At 42.0% G+C, this 27983-nt stretch overlaps 2 protein-coding genes across 6 annotated transcripts in view; both read right to left on the reverse strand.

Annotated features, from left to right (window-relative positions):
- Positions 1 to 24123, reverse strand: part of LOC134644460 (protein unc-79 homolog) — a 37605-nt gene extending 13482 nt beyond the window's left edge. The window contains exons 1-32 of one of the 5 annotated variants that reach the window (XM_063497536.1): positions 24015 to 24123; positions 22536 to 22656; positions 18972 to 19126; positions 18085 to 18255; positions 17820 to 17915; positions 17677 to 17732; positions 16714 to 16843; positions 16537 to 16601; positions 15079 to 15167; positions 14639 to 14679; positions 14399 to 14427; positions 13103 to 13332; positions 12708 to 12879; positions 12352 to 12582; positions 12056 to 12246; positions 11741 to 11864; positions 10780 to 10920; positions 9359 to 9574; positions 8833 to 9060; positions 8475 to 8616; positions 8011 to 8090; positions 7740 to 7888; positions 7457 to 7614; positions 6384 to 6565; positions 5948 to 6149; positions 5657 to 5842; positions 4997 to 5065; positions 3175 to 3512; positions 2887 to 3069; positions 2572 to 2734; positions 2225 to 2374; positions 832 to 2109 (exon numbers count right to left, since the gene is read on the reverse strand). In XM_063497536.1, coding sequence (XP_063353606.1) covers positions 832 to 2109; positions 2225 to 2374; positions 2572 to 2734; positions 2887 to 3069; positions 3175 to 3512; positions 4997 to 5065; positions 5657 to 5842; positions 5948 to 6149; positions 6384 to 6565; positions 7457 to 7614; positions 7740 to 7888; positions 8011 to 8090; positions 8475 to 8616; positions 8833 to 9060; positions 9359 to 9574; positions 10780 to 10920; positions 11741 to 11864; positions 12056 to 12246; positions 12352 to 12582; positions 12708 to 12879; positions 13103 to 13332; positions 14399 to 14427; positions 14639 to 14679; positions 15079 to 15167; positions 16537 to 16601; positions 16714 to 16843; positions 17677 to 17732; positions 17820 to 17915; positions 18085 to 18255; positions 18972 to 19126; positions 22536 to 22656; positions 24015 to 24036 — 5788 coding nt within the window. In that variant the 5' untranslated portion in view covers positions 24037 to 24123. Of the gene's footprint in view, positions 1 to 831; positions 2110 to 2224; positions 2375 to 2571; positions 2735 to 2886; positions 3070 to 3174; positions 3513 to 4996; positions 5066 to 5656; positions 5843 to 5947; positions 6150 to 6383; positions 6566 to 7456; positions 7615 to 7739; positions 7889 to 8010; positions 8091 to 8474; positions 8617 to 8832; positions 9061 to 9358; positions 9575 to 10779; positions 10921 to 11740; positions 11865 to 12055; positions 12247 to 12351; positions 12583 to 12707; positions 12880 to 13102; positions 13333 to 14398; positions 14428 to 14638; positions 14680 to 15078; positions 15168 to 16536; positions 16602 to 16713; positions 16844 to 17676; positions 17733 to 17819; positions 17916 to 18084; positions 18256 to 18971; positions 19286 to 22535; positions 22657 to 24014 lie in introns of all 5 variants that reach the window. The other 4 variants (XM_063497532.1, XM_063497531.1, XM_063497535.1 and 1 more) reach the window with 4 other exon arrangements.
- Positions 24124 to 25049: 926 nt separating this feature from the next.
- Positions 25050 to 26213, reverse strand: si:dkey-85n7.8 (COX8 domain-containing protein). The gene is made up of 2 exons (XM_063499802.1): positions 26023 to 26213; positions 25050 to 25286 (listed from the first exon to the last, which is right to left on the reverse strand). Exons 1-2 carry the CDS (start codon positions 26137 to 26139, stop codon positions 25176 to 25178), a joined length of 228 nt encoding a protein of 75 aa, XP_063355872.1. The 5' UTR covers positions 26140 to 26213; the 3' UTR covers positions 25050 to 25175.
- Between the last annotated feature and the right edge of the window lie 1770 nt (positions 26214 to 27983).

Below are 27983 nucleotides of genomic sequence, written 5' to 3' on the forward strand. Positions count from 1 at the left end.
TGCAAGGCAATGTGTGTGAATAATGGGCAGGTATTAGTATCAGAATATATACCAGAAGTCTTCCAACAATAATCAGTAAAACAATACATAGATGTCTAACATTTTTAAGTGATAATTTAAGAGAAAAAATGTTATATGAAGTTTAGCATGTTGTTACATAATCTCAATAGAGGCATGATTTGGTGCCATGTGGGCAAGTAAAGCGCAATAAAATTCTGATTCAGTCTTTTACTTTTACATTAAAACCTCATTGTATAATTGGAAAAGTACACACACACACACAAACATGAAAAGGGGCAGTGCATGGCTGGAGTGGTTAGTATTTCTGGTAATGAGTGATGATCATTTCACTCTGATGACAAAATAAGCATTTCATAATAAAAGAAATGCAAGAAAATTGATTTTTTTTAAAACAACAATAAGGAACTAAAGAGATAAAATAACAAATGAATAATATTCAGAGTTAAAAGTTGTAAGTAGAGCAATGTACAAAGCTAATTTATAAATGGCTGGTTTAGGCAGCATCTCTGTAGGCTTACGTCAAACACTAAGAAACAGCTGATGTGAGTCAGCCGAATATAAATAAACTGTGACAACACCTCAGGATTGTCTTTTTCTGGCTTAAAGTAGAACTTATGTGTAGTAAATCAGCTACAGTGCTCTAAGTTTGGCTGGAATTATTCTACAATAGTTTGATCTCTTAAAATATTCACTTTTGACCAGACTTGTACAAAAAGTAATAAATAAGATTTTACAAGATTTTCTTAAAAGAGATTTTTGAAATCAACAACAGCACGCTCTGGTTTTTGTTCACGTGTCCTTTCTCTTTACCTGTTTCTGCGGTCTGCTCGGCACCCAGCTTGTCGAACGTGTTGAACGAGATGTCCAGGTATTCCCTCTGGATGGCGCTCACAGCTATCTTCCTCTGTTTACGCTGTCGGGGAACAATCTGGATTTTAAACTCAGCTTCATCATTCTCATCTGCGTTGTCAGGTTTGGGGTCGCTGTCTGCTTCGTCGCCCATATCGTCCTCTTCTTCATCGTCTCCATCCCCTTCTTCTTCGTCGTTGCTGTTGCTCTTGCTCTTCTCTGGTGAGGAAGGCGGCTCCGCTTTGTCTTCGGGGATGTCAAGGAAGATAGTCCTGCCAGAGGGACTGGTGCTGGGTCCTATAAGAGTCCTGATTTCTTCAGGGGTCGCACATGTGTCATCTAGCGAGGTGACAGGGACATGTGGGGACTTTCTCAGCAGGTCTCTCTTCTGCTTTAGGGTCATGGGGCTTTCATGGGAGATGTTCTCTGATCGGTCAGGGAGCTCCAGAGAGGTGCTGCGAGGCACGCGGATTGGCTCCTTCCCTTCAAATTTCTGCTGTGAGCACCCCTCTCCCACCACAAGCTCTGGGGTCTTTTTGTCAGTGGAGCAGTCCTCCACACTCACTTGAACAACGGGGGACAGTCGCAAAGTGTTGCTGCTTGCAGGAGAAGCTGAGACTTTTGGACTCCCACTAAACTTGGAGCCTATGATGGTGTTAAGATCAAACTCCTCATCACTTTCCACAATCCTCAGAGGTGGTAGTGGTTCAAAGACCAAGGAGTCGCTGTCAGACATGGAGAGCAGTGAATGCTTTTCTGGAATTGAGGTGCAGTCAGAGGAGAGGTCAATCAGGTCTTGATCGTCCTTTCCCTGAGCTGATCCCTCTAAAGAGCCCTGATCTGTTTTGTCATCAAAAGTCTCCATGCAGCTGAGGCGGACCTCTGGTATGACGGGCTTGGAGATGTCAGACTGGGCGCCTCGAGAGCCCCGTCGGTCCACGGGATCAACCCGAACTGAAGAGCCATCAGAGGATCCTTTCCCATGATACCTGTTGTGGGGCGTAGTAGAGGATGGGGGGAGGACTACAGGGGGCACCTGCATGTCGCAACGATCAATGCAGGACTTGCGCCGATGTTCGTCCAAACTGAAGAGAATGGAATCCGTGTTGGAAATATCCAAAGACTTCTGCTTGTGGATTGCCTGTAGCCTCTTTTTCCTGGTGCTCTCCTCCCGCACACAGTGCAGGATGCTATCCTGAAGGGCGCTAGCTTCACGGTACTCTGACAGCTCAATTTCACCTGATGCAAGGAAAGAAAATGAGACCAAATCACAAAAAATATTATTGTATGATAAAGACTGAATCAATTTGCTTAATATAGAGCGCACTTGACATTGAAAGCCTCTGCCTCTTACTTCTCTTGGCATTCAGCTCTACCGGCTGGTATTTCACAGACTTGCTGCCACCAATTCTCTTCAGGCGAGCAAAGAAGGTCTGTGACTCCTTGTTAGCAGCACCAGTCGGCGTGTCATGGACGTCTGACTCATCAAATACACTGTCCTCTTCTAATGTGGAGAACAAATATGTGAAATGTACTTGAGCGCTGCATTAATGTAGCATTAAAAAGTCATAATCTGCCTGACTGAACAATGTCTTTTCCCTCCTATTCTAGCATAACGATCTATGACATAAATCATATTATCATATTCTAATCATCACAGAAGTCTACTGATACAGACAACGCATTTGTTACTTTTCCCACCTTTTTCTTTCTCGCTATAGCGGCTTATGTTGGAGTTGTCACTGTAGAGTGGTCCTGCTGTAGCATGGGGGCGACAGCTGTGATACTGTGCATTCAGTGTGTTGATGGTGATGTGGATCAAATGGAGGACCACTTTACTGCCATCCATATCTCTGTAAGGGTACTATGGTGCATAAAAACAATGTAAGCTCATTTTGTACAAAAGATTGAAGAAAATATGTCACGAAAACATAAAAAGAAATATCTTAGAGGTTAGGTGGCATTATGTAGCAGACTCAATGTACAGTTATTCATGCAATAAAAAATATTAAGTACCTTGTAAAGGATAACAAGAAGTGCTTTGAGCCACATCTGCCGAATGTGTGGTTTGAGGGCCCACAGGGAGCAACGAGGAGGCTGCTGAAAATAGTGCCTCAGCTGGGGACACGTGCAGTACTTCAACACCTGGACCACAAGAGGGAGCAGCTGCTTTCCCAAACCGATATTGTAGTCCAGTACCTGTGAGCAAATAAGTTAAATTCACTGGCAGTTGCGACGTTCAGGTACACTCTTTCGCAATAAGCCTAATATGCAGGTGCAAACATTTGATTATATTTCAGTTACTTGTGCAATGCCAGCGATGAAGGCATTGAAGCAGGTGGAGGTGCGCATCTTCTGAGGTGCAATCATGAAACAGCCTTCCTGTTGATCATACCCCAGCAGCACATACAGATGACGCTTCACTGTGTTGAAAGCCTTGGCACTACCAATATCTGCCTCAGCACTGCTTTGGTCTTTGGCCATAAATTTCATGAGGACCATGATCAGCTGGTGAACCGTCTGGTGATCGACGCCAGCGTTCTCAGGGAGCAGGTCTCTGATGATGGTGTCGTCCTCGGGAGAAGGGGTCTGGCCTGCAAGAGGGGCTGAAGCGTCAGGGTTAAAGTGCGGGAGAAAACGTGCTGCAGACAGGGAGATAAGATGGGGAGAGGGTAGGGGTGCGGTAGCAGGGAGGATAACAACACAGAGGTGGAGGGGTGTCAGCTCATCCTGTCCGTTTCTCTGCCAACAGAGTTGGAGCCATTATCATGCTGTATACATACATCACTACAATGTGTTCATGGAATATGTAAATGGGGTAAACGCACAACAGACTGTCTAGTTTTTCGTTCCGTGTCAGGATTGCTTTAGCCCAGAAGGCAGAATGAAAGAACAATGACTGCCACTATAGACCAAACATTATTTTTTATGTACAATAAAATGCAAAACTCTTCAGCCACCGCTCATTTCTTTATACTTTGCAAAGAAAATAGGCGCAGTGACTTATTGAAATATGTGAAGTCATATACATGGAAATAAAGTATATAAGAACAAACGTTTGTCAAACTCTAACAAGCTTGAAATTCAATATTTGGTATGACCACCTTTATTCTCCACCACAGTCTAAACTCTCTTATGGAAGTTTTAAGTAGTCTTCACAAATAGTTCTCCGGGCTTCTTGAAGGACATTCAAAGCTCTTCTTTGGATGTTGGCTGCCTTTTGTTTCATTCTCTGTCAAGATGATGCCGCACCGTTTCAATAATGTTTAAGTCCACGATTTGTTCCACTGTGTGTTTTTTTTTTTTTCTATGCAGGTATGCTTTTACGGCACTGCAAATATGTTTGGGATCATTGCCATGCAGAAAATAAAGCTGCTGCCAATCAGATGCTTTCCAGAGCATCCAAATCTGACAACACTTTTCTGAGTTCATAATTCCATCAATTTTGACAAGATCCCTAACGCCACTGGCTGAAATATAACCACAAACCATGACAGGGCACCATGTTTTACAGATGGCTCTTGTACCTCTCTCCAGCCTCCTCCACAGATGTTCACCATGTTAAGGATTCATCACTCCATAAGTCTTTGCTACTGATTCTAAATCCACTTCTTGTATAATTTGGCATAGTTACCCATAGTTAAACAAGTCTTTTCTGCTTGTTTCAACTAAAGAAATAGGAACAGCTACAGGTAACAAAGTGCCTAAAGATAGAATTTAAAATTCGTTCTTTGCTAAGTTGTTGGTTATGTGTAGACACAACACTAGTTCATTGTGTCTTTTTTATGCTTGAATGATTCATAGATCATTGTTAAGTGGCCTAACATACTGTATATAAAAACAAAACATTCATCTAAAAATGGCCGTGTACAAGAGTAATGAGTAAAAGATCTTCCAAAGCAAACGTTTGAAAGACCTTCAGAAAGTCTGGAGAACTATTGCTCAAAAGCACTTTAAAATTTTGACCGTACAGCTCCTTGGAAGCAAAATACAAGGAAATGAGGGTTGTGTTGAGACTTTTTAATAATACTGTATAATACTAAATATTTAATATTTGAACATAGTTTTCATGAAAGTCTTACTGTACTTTTTCTCCAATATGATGAAGACTTGGAATGTTATTTACCTGGCAGGACTTTCTCTATCATATCTCCCAGTGTCGGGGCAGAGAACTCTTGCCTCGTAAGCCTTAGAGCTAAAAACCACATATGAAGAGCAAGATTTAGGAGAGCGTACATGGGAGGTAGCACAGGACACATGTCTGAGCTTCATCATCATCCAACACATATGCGCACACAAAGAGACGCGTATACTTTTGATTTAAAGGGCATGAAATCTAAATATTATCAAGATTGAGGGCATTTGGATCAACCAGATAAACCGATTGTGTTTGAAGGCAGCACGAGTATCACATCTCAGAAACTCAGACAGCCTTCTGCGGAGAGCCACAGATAAAACATTTAAGTGAAATGAGTGTCGGGAACATATAAGTGAGGAGAGAAACATTAGGAAAATGGAACAGGACCAAACAGTATTTGCAAATAGAAAAGGATTCTTTTTTTTCTTTTTTTTTTAAGGCAATGATCATCACTTTGTGACAGAATCTAAAATGGCAGGTCATTTTCCAAATGGAAAGTTGTTTTTTATAGACTTCTATGTCATAGCATGTGAGCCAAGGCACTTAAAAAAGTCTCAAATGCTATTTGCAAACACTTTTTAACAACAGACTTTTTGACACAGGTTAGAAATAAGATTGACAGCCTGACAGCTGATGTCTTCTACTCACGTAGTCGGTTGCTCAGTGACTCAGGGAGTGAAAAGGCTCTTTTAGACTGGGCGTCCGTGCCTCCTTTTACACTGTCACGGAGGGAGCGCACACTCTTCTGCTGATTCCTCGCGAAACGGGCCCGTCGTATCTTCCACATTGCTGTATCACTGAGGTTAGCTACATTGGTTCGTACAGCTGTAATAGCTGTCAAAGAAACAAGGATTGCAAAGCTTACTTGAAGCACTGTTAAGTTGTAAATCTTCTCTTACAGGTGTAAAACATCTGAATGGGGACATGGCAGATACATACTAGTAGGGAAGGGAAACTCTTTGTTGCAGTCCAGGTGCAGCTGAGCCTCCAGAGATAATGTTTCAAAACGGTTGACGAAAAACTCCCAGCTAAGCGCGGGGATATCTTTCTTCAGAAAGTGCAGGAGTAGGAGTTTACTGAGAATAATGGGACGATCTCTCACCACAGTGTCAAATTGGAAATCCAGACACAGGCATAAGCCCTAAAAATGCACAACAAGTACAATCCTTTTACATAGAAAATCCATAAATAAAATTTACAGCTTTCAACACATTGAAGATACAAAACTACAATAAAGAAACAATAACTGGGAAAATACCAAAACTATAATTAAATGCACACCAACACACCCTGTCTTAGTGAGAATGCTTAATTTATTTATCCTTCACATGAAAAATAAACAGAAATTTTGTTGCTAAAAACAAGAGTAAAGTACCTGAAGGGATGGCCTCTTGATTGTGTCCAGTAGCAGCCTGGCCCTGGTGGCCACAGCGGGGTTGACATCCTCCACAGAGGCCAGGAAGCAGCAGAAAGCGTGAGCCAAGGCATACTTTAGTAAGTGGTTTTTTGTCACTGCACCAATGTCCAGGAAACGACACAGCACTGCTACCTTCTCGACTGAGAGGATTTCGTGAGAATAGAGAGAGAAATGAATTACTGCTGCAGACAAAGACGGAGCAAGTGAGCTGCCAGATGTCTTCATATAATTACCATGATTCAATAAACAGAATCAGCCCAGAGGTCACAGAGGAAGATGACTGAGATGAGTTAATGTTTTACTTCGCTACTACCTAGTTCTAAATATTTGTCTTCGCACAATGTGATGGTAAAACCAAATGCATTTTTTTTAGCAAAGGCGATGCTTTCAATAAATAAAGTGATTTACTTATCATTCCTCAGATTAAAATCTAAAAATAGACGCTGCACTCTTATACCCATAAGCTCTTAGCCAATGTGGTGTTGAGTGCTAGGTGTCGGTGTGGGCGAGTGTGGGACCGTGCAGTGAGTCAGAACACTAGTTGACTTCATTTAGGAATATATTACATGCATGTGTAGATTTATACCAATATTTCTACCCTACTAAATGGATATAATAACATTAGAAGTGCTCATTGGTCATGACACAGATCAACAGCATTGCAAGCTGACATTGTGATGCATCAGTTCACTACTTGGACAGAGCAAATAGCTCCTCTCCGCCAATCACAATGTGAAAAAAAACCCTCATTAATCCCACAATTCCTCTTTGCTGCCTGTACCAAGGTAACCATGGCAACACATAGGGGAGATGTGGGCAGGCAGTGGTTTGGGAAGCCTATTATATAAGCAGATCCTCCTCTCCTCTTCCTGGCGATCCTCTTCATTTACAATCGCAACCACAAAGACAAACCATTAAGCCAAAGATATACATTTTTGATGATCATATCTGCACATGAAGCCGCAAACTGTCTGCGACCATCCTAGGAAGACACGGAGTCTGAAATTTAACGCTGTTACTTTATGACTCACCGGCTTCAAATCGTATTTTCCAGTCTTTGCTGTTGAAGTTTGTGTTGATGAGGTTCCAAAAGATGTCTGCCCCGTGTGACAAAGACAGGGCGTGGAGAAGCTGCGGCACGGCCAACGAAGCCAGCTGGCAAAACTCTGATTTCAGCATCGACCACAGGCTGAAAACAGAAGAGACAGAAGCACAAATGACACTCAAGGAGTTAGCACAATTAAAAGCTGTAAACAAATGCATGCATGAGTTCAGTGTTTTTTCTGCATGAGGAGGAGTGTTCTCTGGACACACCAAGGGATGAGCATCTTCTCCTGGATGTATGCCAGAAACTGCGTGTGATCCTTACGGGCGAGGTATAAACACTCTCCGTGAAGACACAGGATCTTCAGGCAGTTCAGCATGTTGAACAAAATATCAGGCTCCTCAAACTTTGACATTTCCTGAAAATACAGAAGACGTGTGTGACTCGCAGTGTAACACATATGCACTCAAATAAATCGAAAGAAACATTTTTGAATGCCTCTAGTCTTTGTTTTGATATGCAGTTATTCAGACCAAGCACCTGCAGAATGGTGTATATGAGCTTCAAAGACACAGGGAGCTGCTGGTAGGAGAACTTCTTATCAGAGTTATTCTTCATTGCTGGAAAGAAACAGAAAAAACAATTGAACTTTCAATTTTGCCTGTACTGTGGCAAAAAACAAGGAAATAGCTCATCCTGTTCTGTCCATCAAACACAATATCTACCAAGCCTTCCTGCATACTCACAATATCTCACTGGGTTTCTGAAATTTTCTATGGCTTCATGTATATCACTGTTTCTCAGATTTGGTATCAAGCTGTTAAACTACTAAACTGTATTAATAGTAGTCAAAGGTCACAAGCGTCAACTAGCTTAGATATACATCAAGTCCAAAATCCAGTTAAAGTTAAAGTCCAGTTAACCCTTAAAGGATGATTGGTATTCATCTGGCAGGTATTATTAATTTAAACATCAAGTTTTAAGCAGAACTGATCGATACACACCTGCGTGATCAGGAGATTGGCTGCTGGGGTTGTCGGTGTGCGTGCCACTCGGGTTGTCTCCTTCCTTGCTTTCATTCTCCACCCCGATGGAGAAATCTGGTGGAGGGGTAAGCAAGGTTTCCTCCAAACAATCTGTGGGCTCCTGTAGAGGAATGAGACTTGTTGGAGCTGAGTGAAAGGCATGATTTATGTTGTGTGTGTACTCCAAAACAAAGGTAGCACAATTTGACACAGTGTTGTTTTTGGCGCTGTGGTTTGGGACACGTGGAGCTCCATGCACTCATTCCAAAGCCCTGCCTGCCTAATGCACAAGGTTAATTCAAAGTTGATGCATAAAAATGCATGCTGTGTGTCTCACCACCAGGCGTATCTCTTCCCGGGGGGTCAGCCTCTCCAGGAGCTCACAGCCCAGCTGGTAGCACAGGATGCTGGATTGGCACAGGCTGCACTCTAGGGCCTTCTCATCCTTCTGGCAGGTGTGTGAGCCACCCCACGGGGCCTGGAAGACATTGTTGATGATGCCCACGATATCCTTCCCCAGGCTGCTGTCTAGACCCAGCATCACACCGTCATCCTGGAGCTCCATCTGGGACAGCGGGGGGGAGACGACCATAAAAATAGAGGAACAAAAATTAGAGCACGACACACAAATCTCAAGATCCCACCGGTGGGTATTATTATCATTGTATAGTGTGTATGTGTCATTTTTCTCTACATGAATGACTGAGAAGAGTGACTCGCTTAAACTAGACTGTATAATGTGAAAATGGCTGTACAATAAGAAGGTTTATAACATGAGGACACACAAAAGAGAAGCATCAGAGACAGAACTTTAATCACAATTAAAAACATGCTTTATAGGTTTTCATCAGGAAGGTGGTCACCTGTTTTAAGATGAGGTCAAACATCAGAATGAAACAGCCAAGGTTCATGTCATCGTCATCACAGTCCAGGTCCAGGGCGCAGTGACCAGCGGCATGACCCAGGTTTTTAAAAGGGCTGCAGCGAAGAGGGCTGCGGAACGGGCTCCGGAAGGGGCTGGGAAAAGGGCTGAGAATGTTGTGCTGGCCTCGACGTCCTGGATCTGACACCACACTCACCTGCGAGAAAGGAGAATAGTCATTAAACTGAAATATGTGTTTCTCTTCAGCTGTTAGGGTCACGTTAAAATGAAACAGAAAGCGTTGCGAGGCTGTAAATGTCAGTTAGACTTGTGTATATCAATATGCATAACATACCTTTTTCATTATGTTATGTTACATTTTATTATGTGGTCCACAAACAAAAGTGTAAATAAAAGATCTATTATAAGTAATAGAAAGGCAATGCTTGCAAATATTTGAAAAAAAGCTGTCAAAATATTCTAAACTGAGCATTTGCGGCTTTTATACAACAATTACGCCATGCTCGAAGCTACGCCTTCTCCTCATTCCTGATGTCTCTGTGTTTATGTCCATCTTCGTCACTTCTAATGTTGTCAGCTCCCTCTCTGTGTGTGTTTATGTGTTTCTGCCAGAGTGTGGTGCTCCAACTCTCCTACTTTAATGCCTCATCTGCACAACTGGGAGCCATTCACTAATCGAGCTCGCACAGTATATAAAATCTGCCAGACTGTTCACTCAATCTCATACACAATGGGATCATGAAACCTTGTAAACTGACTCCTAGTGTATTCTCTTTAACAGTACAAATGATATATCTTCTTGTAACTCAGGCACACCAGCTCATGCTCCATGCACGCGCTGCCCTCAGCAGCCTGACCTGCTCTCTGTTTAACAAGCGCTACAGCAAGCTGTGTTTGCTGTGTACAGCAAATACCATCCTGACAAAAAGCAAGGTATGACAGCAAATCTCACAAAGCATGTTTACATCTCCTAAAGTTACACGTGAAATAATACAGCAGCATCAGCTGCATGTCGACTTAATCTGGAGCAATCTGTGCGGATGTGTGGGTGTCTTTGAACATAAATTTATATTACAGCCAAATTCAATTAATCCCTTGAAGAGAGCTATATTTAGATATTGATGGTTGCCATGGTAACATACAGTCTATTCCAAAATGAACAGTGGAAAATAGAACCAAGAAGAATAGAAACGTGTACACCCCTAATCCAAAAAACACATCGACAGACAAAGCCCTAATAATAGCTATTCAGCTGATGATCTGAGCACAGTGAAGTGATGTGTTCTGATCTGTATTGTTGTCAACAGCCACTGAAACGAATGGCAACAAAAGGCTGAAAATGGGGATTGAAGTCTTTTGTCTTATTCTTAGGAATATTTTTAGCATTGCGGTCCTCCTCACCCTGCGAGCTCCAGTGTTGCCAGTCAGATCTGACGCGCGTGCCTTCCTCTGATTGGCCAGTTCCTTCAAAGAGTTCACTCCATCGGAGAACATCCCAATCAGCAGCTGAAGAGGCACCACGATGTCCAGCTCCGACAGCACCTGAGCTCCAACGAGACACACAAAAATGTGGATCATTTATTTATACTTGCTACTTGTGTGGTCTAAATCATAAACCAATCAGTCGGTGATGACCGTAACCTGAACCCTATGGTATCAATTCTATAAATAGTTCTGGGGACAAACAGCCATTCAACTAACACACAGGATTTTTTCCTTTTCTCCAAAACATAGGGTTAGTGTTAGAAGGCATCACAAGGTTAATATACTTCTCACAAAGTAAATAGATTTGGTGTTATTACTTTTTGTCATCCTTAAAATCATACACTTGTACATTTCTGCATTACAGTTACTTTGAATACATGCAGGTTTATAACTCTAGTCTATTTTTTGGGAATACTGGGCGGCGTCAGTTAATATCTTAAAAACTTTGGCTAGTAATATAAAAGCTCCATATCTGGCAGAAAATTAGACTACTGCCTGTGTGACTTTATCACACCACATGCCGAGAAAACATTAAACTGAAGCCCAACTTCTGTATTTGCTGTGAACGTGACCTATTTACTGCAGCTAAATTAATGCAATCTCTTGATCACAGTTGTGACAGAAAACTTGAAATTGATCCATGTATACAGGGCGGCAAGCTGTGAGTGCATATGGGATGAAAGGCAAAATCCCTCCTATCTCCATCCGTCTCATTCTGTGACCCAGATCCATATTCAGCAGGGCCCCTGCCCAGACTCTCGCACTCTACGACAACCTGTGCAATTCACACTCACTGTGGATAGAACGGCGGGATGAGAACTTGACACAGGACGGCGTGTTTCTGTGTGCTTTCGTGTGTTTGTGCGTGCATGCTTACATGAAGCCACAGCAGAGCCTGCTCTTGCACAGACGCGGGGTAGCCAGAGAATCTGCAGCTGATGAAGCCAAACATTTCCTCCATAGAGAAGGGAAGTGGGCACAGCTCAATATCAAACATCTTGCTGTGAATAGAATAACAGCAGTACCATATAAATTCATCTACATAGCGATCCTTTGATAGTGTTACACAATCAGTGATGCTAACTTGTAATATTTTAAGTGGTTTTTTTTTATTGTGCTGCAATTTTACTGCAATCATCTCTGCCCACTGTATGCAATATATGCCATGAACAGTTAAGGGAGATGGATATACCTGAGCACTTCCCGGAACTCTTTGAGCTGGTTGTCGGGCACCTCAGTACGGATGGCCTCCAGCCACTCAGGCATAAAGCACTCCCACAGTGGCTGACTGATGACGTTGTAAGGTATTAGACACAGGATGCGGTTCAGACCCTCTTTCAGCTGTGTCACTGTGCTACATGACTTATCCCAGTAACCGCCCACCTGAGAAAAATGTGCACAGACCAGTTTAGATCGCCTCAGTGAAAACTCTCCTTCATGTAAGGTATTAAAATCCTATGATCTTATGATGACGCTGTAATATCTCACCCTTGCAAATTCTACAGGTTTGGGCAGCAGGCACATGACCATGACATCAAAGCGCACTTCACACACTGTCTTTAGCCACTTTGTGACAAACTGGGGCTTCAACTTCTCCACAAGGCTTCCGACTTCGTCGTCCATCATGTAGGCGGTGGAGTGAAACCACTGGAAGACCATGCTGACCAGCCGAGCCAGACTCTCTGTGGGCGTGTTCTCGTTGGGTGTGCACAGACTTACCTGCAGAAGTGAACAAAGAAATTTGGAAATTGAAAAGAGAAGTAATAAGAGGCAATCTGCCATACACATCGTTTTTGCCCGCTCCCTGTTACTGACAGATACAGCGACACCCTGTGATTACGCACCAAGAACCAGATGCCAAACTGACTTAGAAGGCGCTGGTCGTGCTGGTCGTCCTCCTTGTTATCAAACTCGATGTTGTCCAGAGAGTGGTGGGAGGCAGACAGGCCCATCTGACGACGCCGGTTCAGCTCAAACTCACGCTGCTCTGCATGAATTTCTGCCTCTTTTAGGAGGCTGGAGGTATACAGAGGATGAGAGGGATTTGAGAGGGCACAGAGAGAAGGGCATATGTGAGATAGAGCAAAGGAGAAAGAGCAGAGGAGAAAATCTCACTTTTTTATTGTTTGTTTTTGTTATTTTTTTAATCTGAACTGAGGCAGCATTGTTGTCTTTATATTTGTCTTGAAGTGTGCTTCACAGAGTCACAACTATATGCTCTGTAACACCGTGCATATACCTGATAACGGCTTCCACGGTGCACACTAGCTCCTCCGCTCCGCACTCACGGGTGTTGATGGGAGGGGGCGAGGTCTGGTACAGATGGGTCTCCGCCGCAGCCCCCACCTCGCTGCTGTGGTGGTTGACATGGCAACGCTTGCAGTAGCGGACAGGCCGGTTGCCATGGCGCCCACAGCAGCCGGCTGAAAAGCAGGTGACCACAGCCCTTCTAACATGAGAGCTACAGTTCTGCAGTTTGAAGCCAAGAAACAAGGGGGGGGAGCAGAGGGAGGAGAAATCAGTTTGTTTCTATTCTTGTATAATAAAAAAATAGAAAAAACACTTCCAATAACGCCTGATGACAATCGTCTAAAAATAAACATCTCTCAGGGTTCAAAGGCAACTCTGATAATGAATATCACCCTCTCCAAAGATACATGGATCTGTCCACATCTAAAGCAATAGAACAAGTCTTTATGTGTCCCCGCGGTGTCTCAGGTTTCTAAAAATAAAAAGCATGGCACTAGAGAGCCACCCTAATCTGATCAGTCTCTAATCTTGTGCCATTAGAGGCATGAATTGCTCCCTATCAAATTAACATATCTGGCCTCAGATGGTGAGTGCTCTTATTCATCCATGTTGCTTTGAACAACAAAAAAATGCTACTCTGATAATACTCATACTGTTGTTCTCGCATCACGGCTCTTAGATATCATTATGTACTCAAAAGTAGCTATTTTAAAATGACAAGTAATGCCTCATTTATGAGTAATATGTCTCAGCTAACGCTGGAACAGCTAGCACAAATCTCGGTTGGAGAATGATTGGAACAAAAGCTGCTCAAAAAGGGAGGTGGTGAATTATAAACTGCTGGGCAAACCATGGTGGAGGCCAGCTGTTTCAGAGGACAAAGAGAGGCAGCTGCTGACCTGACGGGAATACCTGAGATCATCATCACGCACTCAGTTTTCCCAGTGTCTCCCAGGAAACAAGCAGGAAGCACTCAGCAACAGCAAACAAAGATCAGGCCCCAACAGGTTATTTTGAAAGGTCTTTACTGAGCTGCTTCAGTGAATGGACTCCTCAGGGGAGAACACATTTCAGATTCACAAATAAATGAGCTAACTATGGATCACAAATAAAGTGAATCTAAGTTCATGTTTTCACACGTCAGGCAAGTCCTCTATGTTTTACCAGTGTATTGTTTGATGTGGAGACTTTTATTATTGTGAGGAAGTCAGGTTAATAAGTAATGGCAATGAATGAGAGTACACAGCACCGTTAATGTCATTATGCTGCAGTGTAAATGTCTTACCTTCTTTTGACAAATGGCAGATATCTCTGCTGCAAGAAAAATAAACATAACTGAAATACAACTGTTTGCAAACAACATACGTATGTCTTGAAAATTGGTTATATTTTCATGGAAATTAGAACCTCAATATAGACTATATGGCAGCTTGGAACACAACGCATAGCGGCTAATATATTTTTTATTATAGAGTGCATACGTATCTTATCTTTACTCAGCACCTTTTTGACTGTAAATGCTCACCTTGGGGCAGGAGTACATCAACAAGCCATTCAGCGTGATCTCTGGAAAGGTCGAAGAAATTATTTAACAATGCATGACTTATGTGTATGATATAAATATAGTCATTCCAACTGGTGTATACACATCAGTATCAGCTTCCTTACAGACTTGCAACACAAAAATATCTTCTCAATAACAAAGAAAACCCTGCAAAGCCATGAAATTATAATAGTCTCTGTGCTAAAAAAAAAAAAAGAGAGAGACAAGTGGATGTGCTTTTTTGTGATGATGATGATCTCATTATTGGCACAAGGGAATTATGTAACCATGCCAATGTGTTTCCCCTGGGTTACAAAGAGGAATAATGAGGGAGGCGGTAGGTGATGTTTGTTTGCAATAGCATCCCACTGAAGGAGGGGGAGGATTGAGGGATGGAGGAAGGAGGTGAAACAGATGCGTACCCTGCTATCCTCTGGCTGCACTCTTCACATATATAAAGAGGAGGGGGCTTGTCTCCCAAGGCCACAGAAAGAGTAGGATCTATACACATCTGCAAAAGTAATAAAGTTAGTGTGAGATAACGAAGGTGATATTTGAAAAATTAACACATTATATTCGATGTTTTATTTGCAACCAAGATGAAATACAGTAAAAGTAATGAGGTTTTCTTAGGTTCCAAATAGCTAAATAATAGGACACTACTGGTATAATTTACACACATTGACCACTTTGTTAGGTATACCTTGGCATTCAAACGATGCTCAGTTGTTACTAAGGGGCCCAAAGTGTGCCACTACCTGCAGCCTGAGCTGTTGAAATAAGTCTTCTAACCTAAGTATTCTAACCCTAGCATCTGAATGTAGCAGCAAAATGAAGGCTCCTCAACCAGGTATCTTCTGTTATCCAATTTTGGTGAATTGTGGTCTCAGTTTCCTGTTCTTAGCTGACAGGAAGAACATCCAGTGTGGTCTTCTGCTACTGTATCCCATCTTCACTGACTGTAGTTGCACTTCTCTGACCTCTAACATCAACAAAGCATTTTCATACATTTTCTCTTTTTTCAGGCCACTCTCTGTAAACCCGAGAGACGCATGTGTAGTCAAACCCAAGAAGACAAGCAATTTCTGAGATACGCAGACCAGCCTGTCTGACACCAACAACCACATTAAAGTCACTCAAATCACTTTTTTTCCCCATTCTGATGCTCAGTTTGAACCTCAGTAGGTGCCTAGATAAATATTGATGCTGCCATGTGATTGGCTGTTAACAGGTACACCTAATGAAGTGGCCAGTGCATTTTGTCAATTATAAGCACAACGATTTTATAACATATGATGTTAATTTAAGAAGTTCACATTTTCCACGTTTCCCTGTCACATATCTAGGCTACTCTCTCACCCAACAAATCATGTGACGCCTTTACCTGTGTCCCCACGCCTCTGTGTGGATGGCTGCGTGCATATGCTGCTTCACTGTCTTGCAACCTGTGCCTGGCCCTGCGCTAAACGCCAGTGCTCGTGGCCTCAATGTTCAGATGGTGCACTGTAATTCACTGTGCTTACTCGATGCCACCCTATCCTCAAGGGCTGCATGGGGTCACCGCTTTCAATTAAAGCCCCCCTTCCCCCACCATACCCCCTTCTTTGCTTCTGGTAATTGAAATCCACCCCCTTTCTACGCACCTGTTCCTACTCTGTCCATTTGTGCACAGCTGAGTAAAGGCTGACAAAGCAGAGCAGCACCAGTCGCTGATATAAAGTAGCTTAGAATCGGACACGGCAATCTAAGCAAGGCCATATAAGACCTTCCCCTATGCTTACCCCATTAATTTCTCAAGGGAAGACTCTAGGCTCTATCTATTTATGCATCCCAGAAGCATACAATATTTAAGCTTTAATGATTTTTGAGATTGCAGTCACCTTAACAGCAGGTTTATTGATGGCATTGTGGCATTCAATATGTTGACAGTGGATGGGATTCCAGGCTGAACCACGAAATGGAAGAGAGAGAAAAATAAGAAAAACAATTGACAGGTGACACCTTTGATTAGTCTAAAGTCTGGTAAAGCAGTAGATGTGGCATAAAGAGAATCTGACCTGTGTACTGCAGTCCTCTGTATTCACTAATGGCTCCTGGCGGCTTCAGGTTCGGCCAGTAATGAAACAGCATCTGCACAGCTGGAGGTTTAACTTGGGATGGGCCATAGGATATGACATAAAGCAGATCCTGCATACAAGATAAAAATCATATTTATATAAAAGTGAGATATATTTAGGTACATTTGAATATGGAATAGAAAGTAGTTTTGCATCCATGGACATTACATGAAAAATGCAGAGAAAGTAAAATAGTAAAGACTAGTGAAATTTAAAGTAACCAGTAGGCAACTTATTTAGGAGCAAGCAGGGGTGTGTGATGCTGCAAATTATGATATCAATGAGATACCAAGTAAATAAAGGGTCAGTATTGCTGATACCACTACCAACAAAGATACTTTTAACCTATAAAGGCAGCTTATGTAGAGGAACGCAGCCTGTCATGATGTCATGAATCATCATCAGGTTACTAAATCTTCATGACCATTAAATCACTCTGGTTTTTACTTTCCACAATAAAACACATGTTTTCATGTATTTTGAAACTGGGGATTTTTGTATTAATATTAATGCGACAGCAATACAAGCTGTGTGTTAAATATGAAGCTACGTGCTATTAGCTTAGCAAAGAGAAAAGACTAGAAGCAATTAAAAAAGCTGGACTGGAATGTAAAAAAAACAGGATGTGGTTCAAGGCTAAATCTGTGCTAGCTTTTCTCGTGATAAGCAAATCATAATTGTATTCTTTCAGTACTATTCAGTACTAGTGGGTACTGTTTTCTCCAGCCTCTAGTCTTCTTGCTAATGTAGCTGAACGGTCTGCTTGTTAGCTTCATATTTAGTGCCAATGAAAAAGTAAGGACAAATAGTTTTCTTTTTTGCTAGGCACAGTACATTTCATATTTCTGCAGATAAAAATAAAAAACCCTTAAATCTGCATTGTGTATCTAAAATGGGAAATACCTTCCACACTTCCTGTTTGTACTTCATTAGACACTCCAGCAGCTGACAGTGATAAACTAGAAAGAAGCAGAGATCAGATTAACTAAAAGGCAGTTATTACACTTGGCTTTGGATACCTTAATACTTTGAATATGATTGTTTACCTGGATTTGATGTGTACTGCATTGCAATCATGAGCATAGATGAGGCAGATAAATTGACATAAGCTGGGACTCCCCCCTCCTTCCTACTGGACCCCACTATACACAGGCAAAGAAGGAAAAGAACAATAATGTGAAGGATCACTTCTTCTGTTTATTGCAATACAATAGTTGAGTGACAAGTGAATGTGCAAGCCTTAAACCTTTACTTTCTAAATGTATCATTTAACAGTTTCATTATGACTGCCTTGTGACAGGTCATACTCACATATAGCCATGGGAAGGAAAGAGGTGCTCAGGTATTCAATGATGTCTTTGTGGAGGAAAGGGGGAAATGTGGCTAAAGTGGAGATCATAGTATAGGGCAAAGTGCTGAGAATATCATCGCTCAGAAAAGGCAGGAGGCAAGTTGTCGTATAAAAAATGGATTGTCCCAGATCTGAGAAGAAAGGAAAAATGCAAAAAAAGACAAAGAGAGATACACAGACACTCCTTCAATCAGCTGTACATACAGTATTAGCATACTGTATGCAGCCACAGATGTCAAATTTTCATGAAATTTCAGTTATTTATTAGTAGAACTGAAAAAAAAAGAATACTTGGAAATGTGAGCTTCTTTAAAAGCCACTGACGTAAAGTTTACCCTCAGGAAAAGTAGAGAAATCTAGTCAAGCAGATGAGTTTTTATGCATTTGAGGGTTTGTTTGTTTTTTAACAATTGTCAAATATTCATGAAAAGTAAGAGCACTGACTGTGATGCAGCCTTGACTGTGAAAAACTGTGTGGATGTAACTCATTCTCTAATGTGTTTGTGATGTGTTAAAACAGCATTACATTTGCCTATGTGTGTTTCCCCTTATATATTTGCACATGACAACATAAGTAAAAACATTTCTCCCACTTTGCATAACAAACATGCAGTCAAGTATGATACACAGAAGAGAAGGCCTATGTCTGGTGTATCCAATGGCTTATGAACGATTAAGTTGACAGGATCCAGCGTGCTCCCAATCACCCCATGCATCCCTCAAGATCCTCAGCAGGACTTCTCTCCTCCCGTTACAAAAGAGGCCAAAAAAGCAGCAGTGGCTTCATGCAGGCCAGACGGTTCGGGGATGATGATGACAAACAGTGGTGCACTGGGCCTTGACTCACCATGCTGACCGTGCTGCAGCAGGGGCACGAGGTCAAGCAGGGTCACGAGGGTCACATAGAGGCCCTGATAGTCCAGAGAGGGGTACTCTGAGAGCTGAGCGTCCCGACTCTGCTGCCCCTGCCCCCCGCGGTCTGACGGGGCATCGCGCAGAACGCTGTAAAGGAGGGAGCGAGTAACTGTAGGGTTGATGGAACTGACTTGTGGTCTTAGAGATGGGGTGAGTGGGAATGGCACAGGAAAAAGACACATGGTCATGGGCACGGCCAAATTGGAAGCTTCCTGGTTCTCCTTCCTGCCTGTGCGGGACAGAATGCTGCTCCGGGGCGGGAGGGGAGGGGAGGGAAGGTAGGAGAGGGGAACAAGGGAAAAAAAGAGACAACAAAGACACAAAAAAACAGCACATTACATTGAAATGGCACTACAGAGACAGCGTAAATAGAAAAAAACAAACCCAGATAAACCCCACATAGGATGCAGTGTCTCACTATTTAACTGTATAACTGCAGGCACGGGCAATTTTTCCCTGCGCTGTCTGTTCCGTGTGACTTTAATTGAATTTATCTCGTTTTGTCTATCTTTGCACTTGGAAAACAAACAAAAAAAACATGAGCACAAACTGCAATGATCACTGCATCTCATGCGTATCTGGTGACAAGGAGCAAAAATATAAAAAATGGCATGTTTTCAGTGGCAACCCCATACTTCTCCAAAAAGGGACAGCTCAAACGGCTGTCCCTCGATGGCTGCCATCTTCCAATCAGCAAGGTCAGTGGCTACCATGCAAAAAAAAAGGCCAATGAGCCATAAGAGTATATTTTCCAAATGAAATTTCCTTGTCTTTAGTGGGGCTGTCAAGGATGGGAGTGACACCAAATTGGTTCGGGAAAATACAGAGGTGACACTTTTGAAACATGCTTCAGCCAGTAATAAACATGTGTGTGAGGTTAGATCAAGTGCTCTTAGGTCACAGCACATGTTTATTGCACCAGAGAAATAATGTCTGTATGCATACGTTATGATACTGTACCAGTATCATCAGGAGAAATAATGAGATCCAACAGGCATATGGATTCAGGTTTCTAAAATAAATGTAACAACTAATCTACAGTAGAGGAGAAACTATAATGACAAAGGAATAGGTTGTATCGGGGGAGATGACTGGTAGCATTATGTTTGTGAGCTAATGCAGGATGGACAATTGTGTTTGCTGTCCCCTGGGGAAAGGTGGTGGACATATTCAATTTTAAAAGAGGAGAAAAACAAAAAAACAAAAGCAAAAACTAGTCGGGTTGAGTGTGGAGCGTCTAGGGTGGAGGAGGGAGGAGGGGGAGGGCCAGAGAGCATTGCTCTTTTTTTTTCTTTTTTTCTCTTTTTTTTACTGCACATTATTAAAGAGCTAAGCTGTTCTATCAGGCAAATGATTGTGATTTACCATGAGAGCCCAGATTATAAATGTTGATGTATTGCTTTTTTTTTTTGGCTTCTTTTTTTTAAAAGGTCACTCAAAAAGTAGAGTTGCAGCATTTGGAGTTACATGGCAAGTGAGAAAGGGGATTTCTTTTTTTTTTCTTCAGATTTTTAACATGGCATAAGAACAGTATAACGTACCATCATGTGACTGATCCCCTCAAAGTTATACTCTGTAGGATTTAAGTCAGCGTAGATTCATTAAACTATGTAATCAAAGCTGCGTTATTATACAGCATAAACTCAAACAGGACTTATAGACAACGACAAGACTGTATCTCAGAGTATGACTTTTTCACTGCCCATATTTCATATAGAAAACATCATTAATTTGAACAATGAACATAGACATAAACATCAGACGCGCTCACACACACGCACGCTGAACATATACACGCAAAGACACACGCATATGTGCACACATACACACAAGACTACACGAGAAAATTACAAACGACACATAAAACACATGTAGAAATGCACTGATACGGACACATGACATACATTTACTGTCAAACCCTGCGCTGTCGTTGCAAAATCATGGACTATATGTGTGTATCAGTTACTCAAAGCACATGTTTCCTGCATTAACATGTTAACAGGTGTGTGAAGTGAAACAACTGTGCTGCATCTGAAATAATGGCTAAACAGTCTGTTGCAACGTCAGTGCTCACTGATACAGAGAGCTCAGTCTGACGAAGCCATGCCTCATCTTTAAGAACGCGTATAAAACTTGCTGGTAAAGAGATAACGTAACCCTCTAGCTGACCTAAAATTGGTGCATGAATCAACAACCTCCTCCTTTGGCTATTTCTTTTCTGCGAAGATGACACACGCCTGCTCCACTTCTCAAGGCTCGCTACTCCCACTTTCCCACTCTCTCTCCCTTTTGATTTTTTTCTTCCATTTCTTCACCCCGGGCTTCAGAAGGCACAGGTGTATGGATAATCCTGGAGTCCCCGCTGAGGATTCCAGACTCCTCTAATGGTGGGCAGAGTGATTTTGTTCTGCATATCTGAGGCTAAGAGACTATGCTTCGGGAAAATATCAAAGAACCGTTAACAGTGGCATCATATTGAGTGACTCTTTTCTCGCTCGCTTGATACTGCCCCGCAGAGGCACAATCGTCACTCGAGTTAATGCCCATTCCCAGAGTTGCCACCCCTGTCACGCTCAATCTGTGCCCTGAGAGGCTACATTTGAAACACCCCAGTGACTGGTTCAGGACAGCCCTTCAGCAAAGTATGGAGTATCCAGGATACTCTGTGAGCACCACGGCAGAGGAATAATCCTTATGGATGGCTGAGGAGTTGTGTAGAATTGAGGCCAGCAGCCAATCTCAAATAGATTGCACCCTAAGCTGATAATAATGATAGAAGTGAGGCACACAAGTTCAGCCTCCAGTAATCCCACCATTTGTTTTTATAAATTAGCTAATAAGAAAAGACAGTGCCTCTGTTCTCACTGAAGCTGGCGGGTAGTAATACTGCAACCACAAGAAATATCCTATCTCTGCAGAGCATGTCTGGAAAAATGAAGCTCCAACTGGACAGAGAGAAAAAAAAAGAGGAAATAGTGCTCTATTAAATTAGACGTGTTCAAAATGGCTGCCTACTTGACCTATGCTGGAAGAGGAAATAACATGCTGTTCCCTTCACAGCACCCAAGAGAGCAGGCTGACCCTGCAACTGCATAGCCGGAGGAGCTGAACTCCAGGCCCTCTGGGAAGGACACAACAAACCGCCCCAGGAAAGCGTTCATCTAGCAACCGACCACTGAATCAATAAACATCACTGAGCCATCTATCTCTGCGGCTGCCTTAAAAAGACAACACCATGATTACACAGGAAATCTGCTAGAGTCTGTATCTTTCAGAGCAGAAGGGGCGAGGCAACATCTGCCATGATGGCCACTTCCCTAACTTCTTGCTGACATTATGAATTGATATGAGACATTGAATTGTGTCACTGTCATGCCTTTGAGAAAGTGTGTCAGAGCGACCTGCTGTAATTAATCTCATCTGATTGTGAAGGAAGCTAATATCAAACATTCTACAATCTTTACTTCACCTGGTGGCTCCAGAGCAGGGTACTTACCTGAGCAGGGTTTGGGAAAAGTATTTCAGTGTGTTTGCAATGTCTGTTCCGGAGGGCACTGGGTAAATATTGTGTTGCACACGGTTGTGATACTCTTGCAAGTATCGTATCTTAGAGGCAACTGGACAAAATAAAGAGCAGAGCAACAAGCAAATCAACACTAGTGAGATATGATGCATGACAGCAAAGACATATATCATGTAACTGATCAAGTTGTTAGGTAGCATTTAACATGAATCCTTCAGCTATGAAGTTAAACAAAAAGTCTGTTTTCCCATGGTTCTCTGGCCTTCACCAGGTGACCTTTGTTGTCATAGCAGCAGGTCACAGGAAGCCCTAGAGGAGGCAGTAACCTACTGCTTACAGAAACAAGCTCACACACGAAAGGTTGCCAGTTCAAGTCCCAAGACAAGCTGGGGAAATGTGGTTATAGCGAACATGAAAGGGGGCTTAAGAAGCAACACAGAGGAACATTTCTGTAATGAGCCCAGCTGGCTGCTCTATATTGAAGTAATCTCTGTAGGTTCAGATATGACTGTGCTGTTTGTTGTTAGGAGTTCAAATATGTTGAAGTGGGTGATCGCTGACCCATTTTCTGTGACTTTAGGCAGGAATGTTTAGCTTCCTTCCTGACCTGTAAATGACAAACCCCAAAATAAAAATAACAGCTGCAGGCTTGGAGGATAGTCTGGTCAAAGCACGTGCTGCGATAAATACTGAAGCACAGCATCTTTCCTGTTCATCATAAAATTAAACCTCCTCAGAAAAAAAGGATTAATTTTTTTAAATATTTTTCAACCTTTTAATAATATTTCGAGCTGTTAGTCACAACAGCAGATTCAGCGTTTTCTGTTCATTCCCTCACTTACTGTCTACCAAACAACAGGAGCAACACCCAACTTTTAACCAGCTGATGGGGCTGGGAACCCCTAACACTGAGTTTGACCCCGTCTTTTATCTATTGTTTACGGTAAAGAATCAGAAGACAGCGGCTGGTGTCCACCTGTTCACAAGCAGCGAAGTGGAATGAACAACAGACGTCAATATAGTGTGATCAGACCCCACGATTGATCAATATAAAGCCACCATATTGTTCAGTAGCCTGTCAGGTCGACCTTGAGACCAGCATTACACTTCGCTTTTCCCACGCGCCTCAGCCAGCCACGTCAATCAAAATAAAATAAAATAAAAATAAATAACACGGACCACAGAGCAATTCGGACATGGAATTGTTCCATCAACATGCAGAGAAACAGAGGGTGATTCAGTGGCTCTCTGTGTGCACTGAGACCTCCAGCCATCCTCTGCAGTGAGAGGACGTGTTGCAACCTGCCTTGGCAACCGCGGTTTCATCACCAAGGACAGCTCCCCTTGTTCGCTTTCTTGGTTAAACCAAAAAAAAAAAAAAAAATCAGTTTCCAGCCCCCTCACAAGACAAAACAGAAACACGCACGCACAGATACACACAGCCGTACTTACACTGCTCTGCCTTCGTAGACATTTCGCAGACACTTGGGGAAACATAAAACCCAGACTGTCAGTTGTTTTGATAGGTTTTTCCCTTCCCGGCGTTGTGTTTCCCTCAGTCGTGAAAAAGTGACTATGCCCCCTTGCAGCCCAGGCTCGTCTTGATTGTACCACTTTGCACGACGGATTTATACGCTGTGGTGTTTTAGCTGTGCTTCGGTCGCTTTCGCGATCTTTGAACGGAAATAAAGGGAGGGCTTGATTTGTAAATCATTTTTATATATATTTTTTGAGGTGGTGGTGGGGATTTTGCTCTCTCGTTGCAGAGATGGGTGGTGACATATATGTGACACACCATACCTTTCCAAATGGACTGATCCGGCTTTGACAAATTGTCATTCAAGAATTCCGACAACCCTATCAGCGCTGTTTGAGCTGATTATAGGAGGGAAATACTAAGCACCTCCGCCTCAGTGTTGCTTTACATGTGTGTATTTGTAATGCATGAAATGCTAAACATGCAACAGATGGTTGTCACACCTTCTTAAACACAATGTCCTTGAGAAAACATCGTGGGTTTTTTTCCCTATTTTATATAAATACAGCATATTGGCCACCGTGGATTGGCAGCTTGTCCTAATTTTTATACTGATATTTAGTAATATTAATACTAATGTCTACTATCAGCTGGGCGCTTTGAAGAGTACATTATTATCCAATAACACTTTCGAGCTATAAATGTGCATCTATATGAATACTTAAGCCTGTGTCTAAATGCAGCATTTCTCATTTAAGAGGCACTTCCGCTAGTAGATGCAGAACTGAACGATAAACAGACCGCAGGGTCTGAGGTTCAGACAGACCCTTCCTATCATGGTTTCTGCCAAGAATTTTGTATGTCTATACTCCTGACTGATGAAAATGATATCCTCAAAGTGTGTTAAAGCAAAAATTTTGTCTTTTTTTTAATATCACCCTCAAAACAGTCAATAATCTCAGAAATTAAAATACACAATAGTTATCATATGTAACTGTTTATATAGGAAAATAGCTCAGTCAGACTTCAGATTTAACAAAGGTTTTACTTTTTTTCACGACATTTTACACAGTGGAGAGAGGTTCACACAGTGACATTGTTTGAGTGCCTGTCTGCAGAGTTCCTGTAGAAATCAGTCATGTTGAGGTATTCTGGCCTTGTCTTCGATATTCTGGGATATGATGCATGATCCAACCAGCCGGGGCCAGGAGAGTCACAGCAAACACGCATAAGGCAAAGGTAGACTGCTGTAAGAAAGTCCATTAAAATATAACCATGAGTGTTTTATTCACAGACACTGCAAATGTAATCTACACGAAAGGTTATAATACACATTCAATGCAGTGTTAGTGTTGGAGCTCTCAAATATCTTCTTTCATATGTTAAGTTGAACAGAAAGAACTAAGCACCCAATGAACACAAAAGAGGGTCCTGGTCTTAGTGACTCACTGCGTGATATAACTTCACCTCCACCACCCACTTATATTTTCCTGCCATGATATTCCCTCTGTACCTCTCCACCATGGTATTCCTAACCTGGGATGAGTTTTGTAAAAGCCCCTATGGATGTCCCTTAGGACAGATTAACAGATTTATAGTGGCATAAACACTTCCTGCTATGCTGCAGTTCCATCATAGGATCCCTTTACAGAGGCCAGAGCGTTGCACTGACTTATAAATAACAAATGAATAAAACATCTCTTCCACTCTGCAGACTGGGGAATGCAGTTCGCTTGAATTCTTCGCATTAAGGGCATTTGAACCATCACAGACACTGACTTCCAACGACTGACTTTTTTATATTGTTTGCATTTTTATGCCGCCATAGTCCCTAAAATGGCATTACTTGTGGTTTAGCATCCATTCAGTACAGGAAAAATATTACTGCAGTCCTTGCTTTTGTTGCAGGACATTATACAGTGTAGATATTCAAGGATGTCTGCCTGTTCAATTACAATTACAATAAAAGTTAGTCAGTCCTACCACTGGCCCAATCTTTTCCTTGGGTGGCTTGCTGTAGATGGTTGACCTCTGATTTTGCTTAATGTTCTTCAGCAGCAGCAACCTGGTTAGTGTGGGTCTCCTAAAAAGCAAGGACATCTTTCTTGAGACAGCTCACAGTAAATCTCGTTCACAGAAGAAAAATGTGTCTCTGGAAACTTCTCCTCACATCCTGTGAGATACTGACAGATAGCCTGTACTTTTATCTAATTCCCATCACTCTTCCAGGGAGGAGTTACTTCCATGGGCCAAAGACACTTGTATAAACATACAGAATGAGTTCTCATCACAGCAAATTCGGTCTTGGTTGTGTGCCTGAAGATTAAAGTGGACTGAAAGGGGGAAATATTGGTTACAAAACACTGATTTCAAGCCTGAATGAGCACACAAGGTGTCTTTTTTAATGCTGAACAGTCGTTAGTTAAGCACACAAAGTCCTAAATTAAGAACACAGCAATCAATTGTTGGGAATATACAACATTTTTCTCTCTAGAAAGTACACAGGACACAGAGTGCTGAAGAAGTAATATGCATTTGCTGGATTTTTGATAATCCATGTAACAAATATTGATAATACAACAACAGCATTCAATTTAATTCAAGTTTATATATATAGTACCAGCTCACCACAATAATCACCTGAAAGTGTTCTATACTGTAAGATAAAGTCCCTACAGTATTGGAGAAAACCTCAACAATCAAGCCAACCCCAATGAGCGCGTACTTTGCAACCATGGGAAGGGGAAACCTCCCTGTAAACAGGAAGAAATCACCAGCAGAGCCAGACTCATGGAGGGGAAGCCATCTGCAGAAGCCAACTGAGGGTGAGGGGAAAGAGAAAACATGAAGTCCAGTAATAGCCTGAGCCTATAGCAGGATAACTAAGCGAAAGTTTAGGGTTTGTTGATCCAGCCCCAACTATACCTTTTATCAAAAAGCAAAGTGTTGAGTCTAGTCTTAAAAGTAGAGACAGCGTCTGTCTCGTGAATCCAAACTGGGAGCTGGTTCCACAGGAGAGGGGCAGCATAGTTGAAGGCTCTGCCTCCCATAAAAACTCAAAGAACCACAAGTAAACCTGCAGTCTGAGAGTGACATGCTCTGCTGGGATAATATGATACTATGAGGTCTTAAAGATATGATGTGGCCTGATCACTTTGAGGAAAATAATTTTAGAGTCAATTCTTGATTTAACAGTGGATTAACCAGAGGTTTTTTAGAGAACATTTAGCTATCAATAACTGTATTACTATCACTACACAACTTGTATATTAATTCCATATATAGATAGAAATTTTGTCATTTCAAAAAAATATTATGGTATCTGAACCAGAACCGCTTAACAAAAATCTTTAAAAGATAGTCTTCACAAGTCAACACAAAGACAGGGCTATCCAGATGTCTGAGCAAATCTCTTGTATTTCTGTTCTGTTCCATTCTATTCTGTCCTTCTATTTACATTACATGTATTCTGTCGCCCTCAACAGGATGCAGTAAGAACTAGATCTAGCTGGGAAGAAACAGAACCAACTTTATCCCTGAAGTCTTTACTACTAGCATATACCTGTTCACATAATAGTCGACACTGAATAAGAAAAATATTCTAAATCAGACAGTGTTATGGGATCGATCCGTGTATGTATTGCAAAGATGCATTGCAGCCGTTGGCTTTAACATAATAATCAAGGCGAAAATTGGTGGTGCAGCCTGCATCACAGTAACGTCATCTCATAGGTCTGCCTCTAAATGAATGAGGGAAAGGTTAATAGACAAACCATGCACTGGGTTGCATTGTCTGGATCATTTTCTATAATATTATACTTAAAATTGCATACCGCTGTTCGTCACAGCTCCCGATTCTCCTGCAGAATTACTGACAATGTCATCAGTTATATAAAACGTAAAGGGAAGCTGAGAAGTACTGTCTTGGCCATATGATTGTGACA

This window comes from Pelmatolapia mariae, linkage group LG16_19 (genome assembly GCF_036321145.2).
Source record: "Pelmatolapia mariae isolate MD_Pm_ZW linkage group LG16_19, Pm_UMD_F_2, whole genome shotgun sequence".
In the NCBI taxonomy this organism is placed as follows: Eukaryota; Metazoa; Chordata; class Actinopteri; order Cichliformes; family Cichlidae; genus Pelmatolapia; species Pelmatolapia mariae.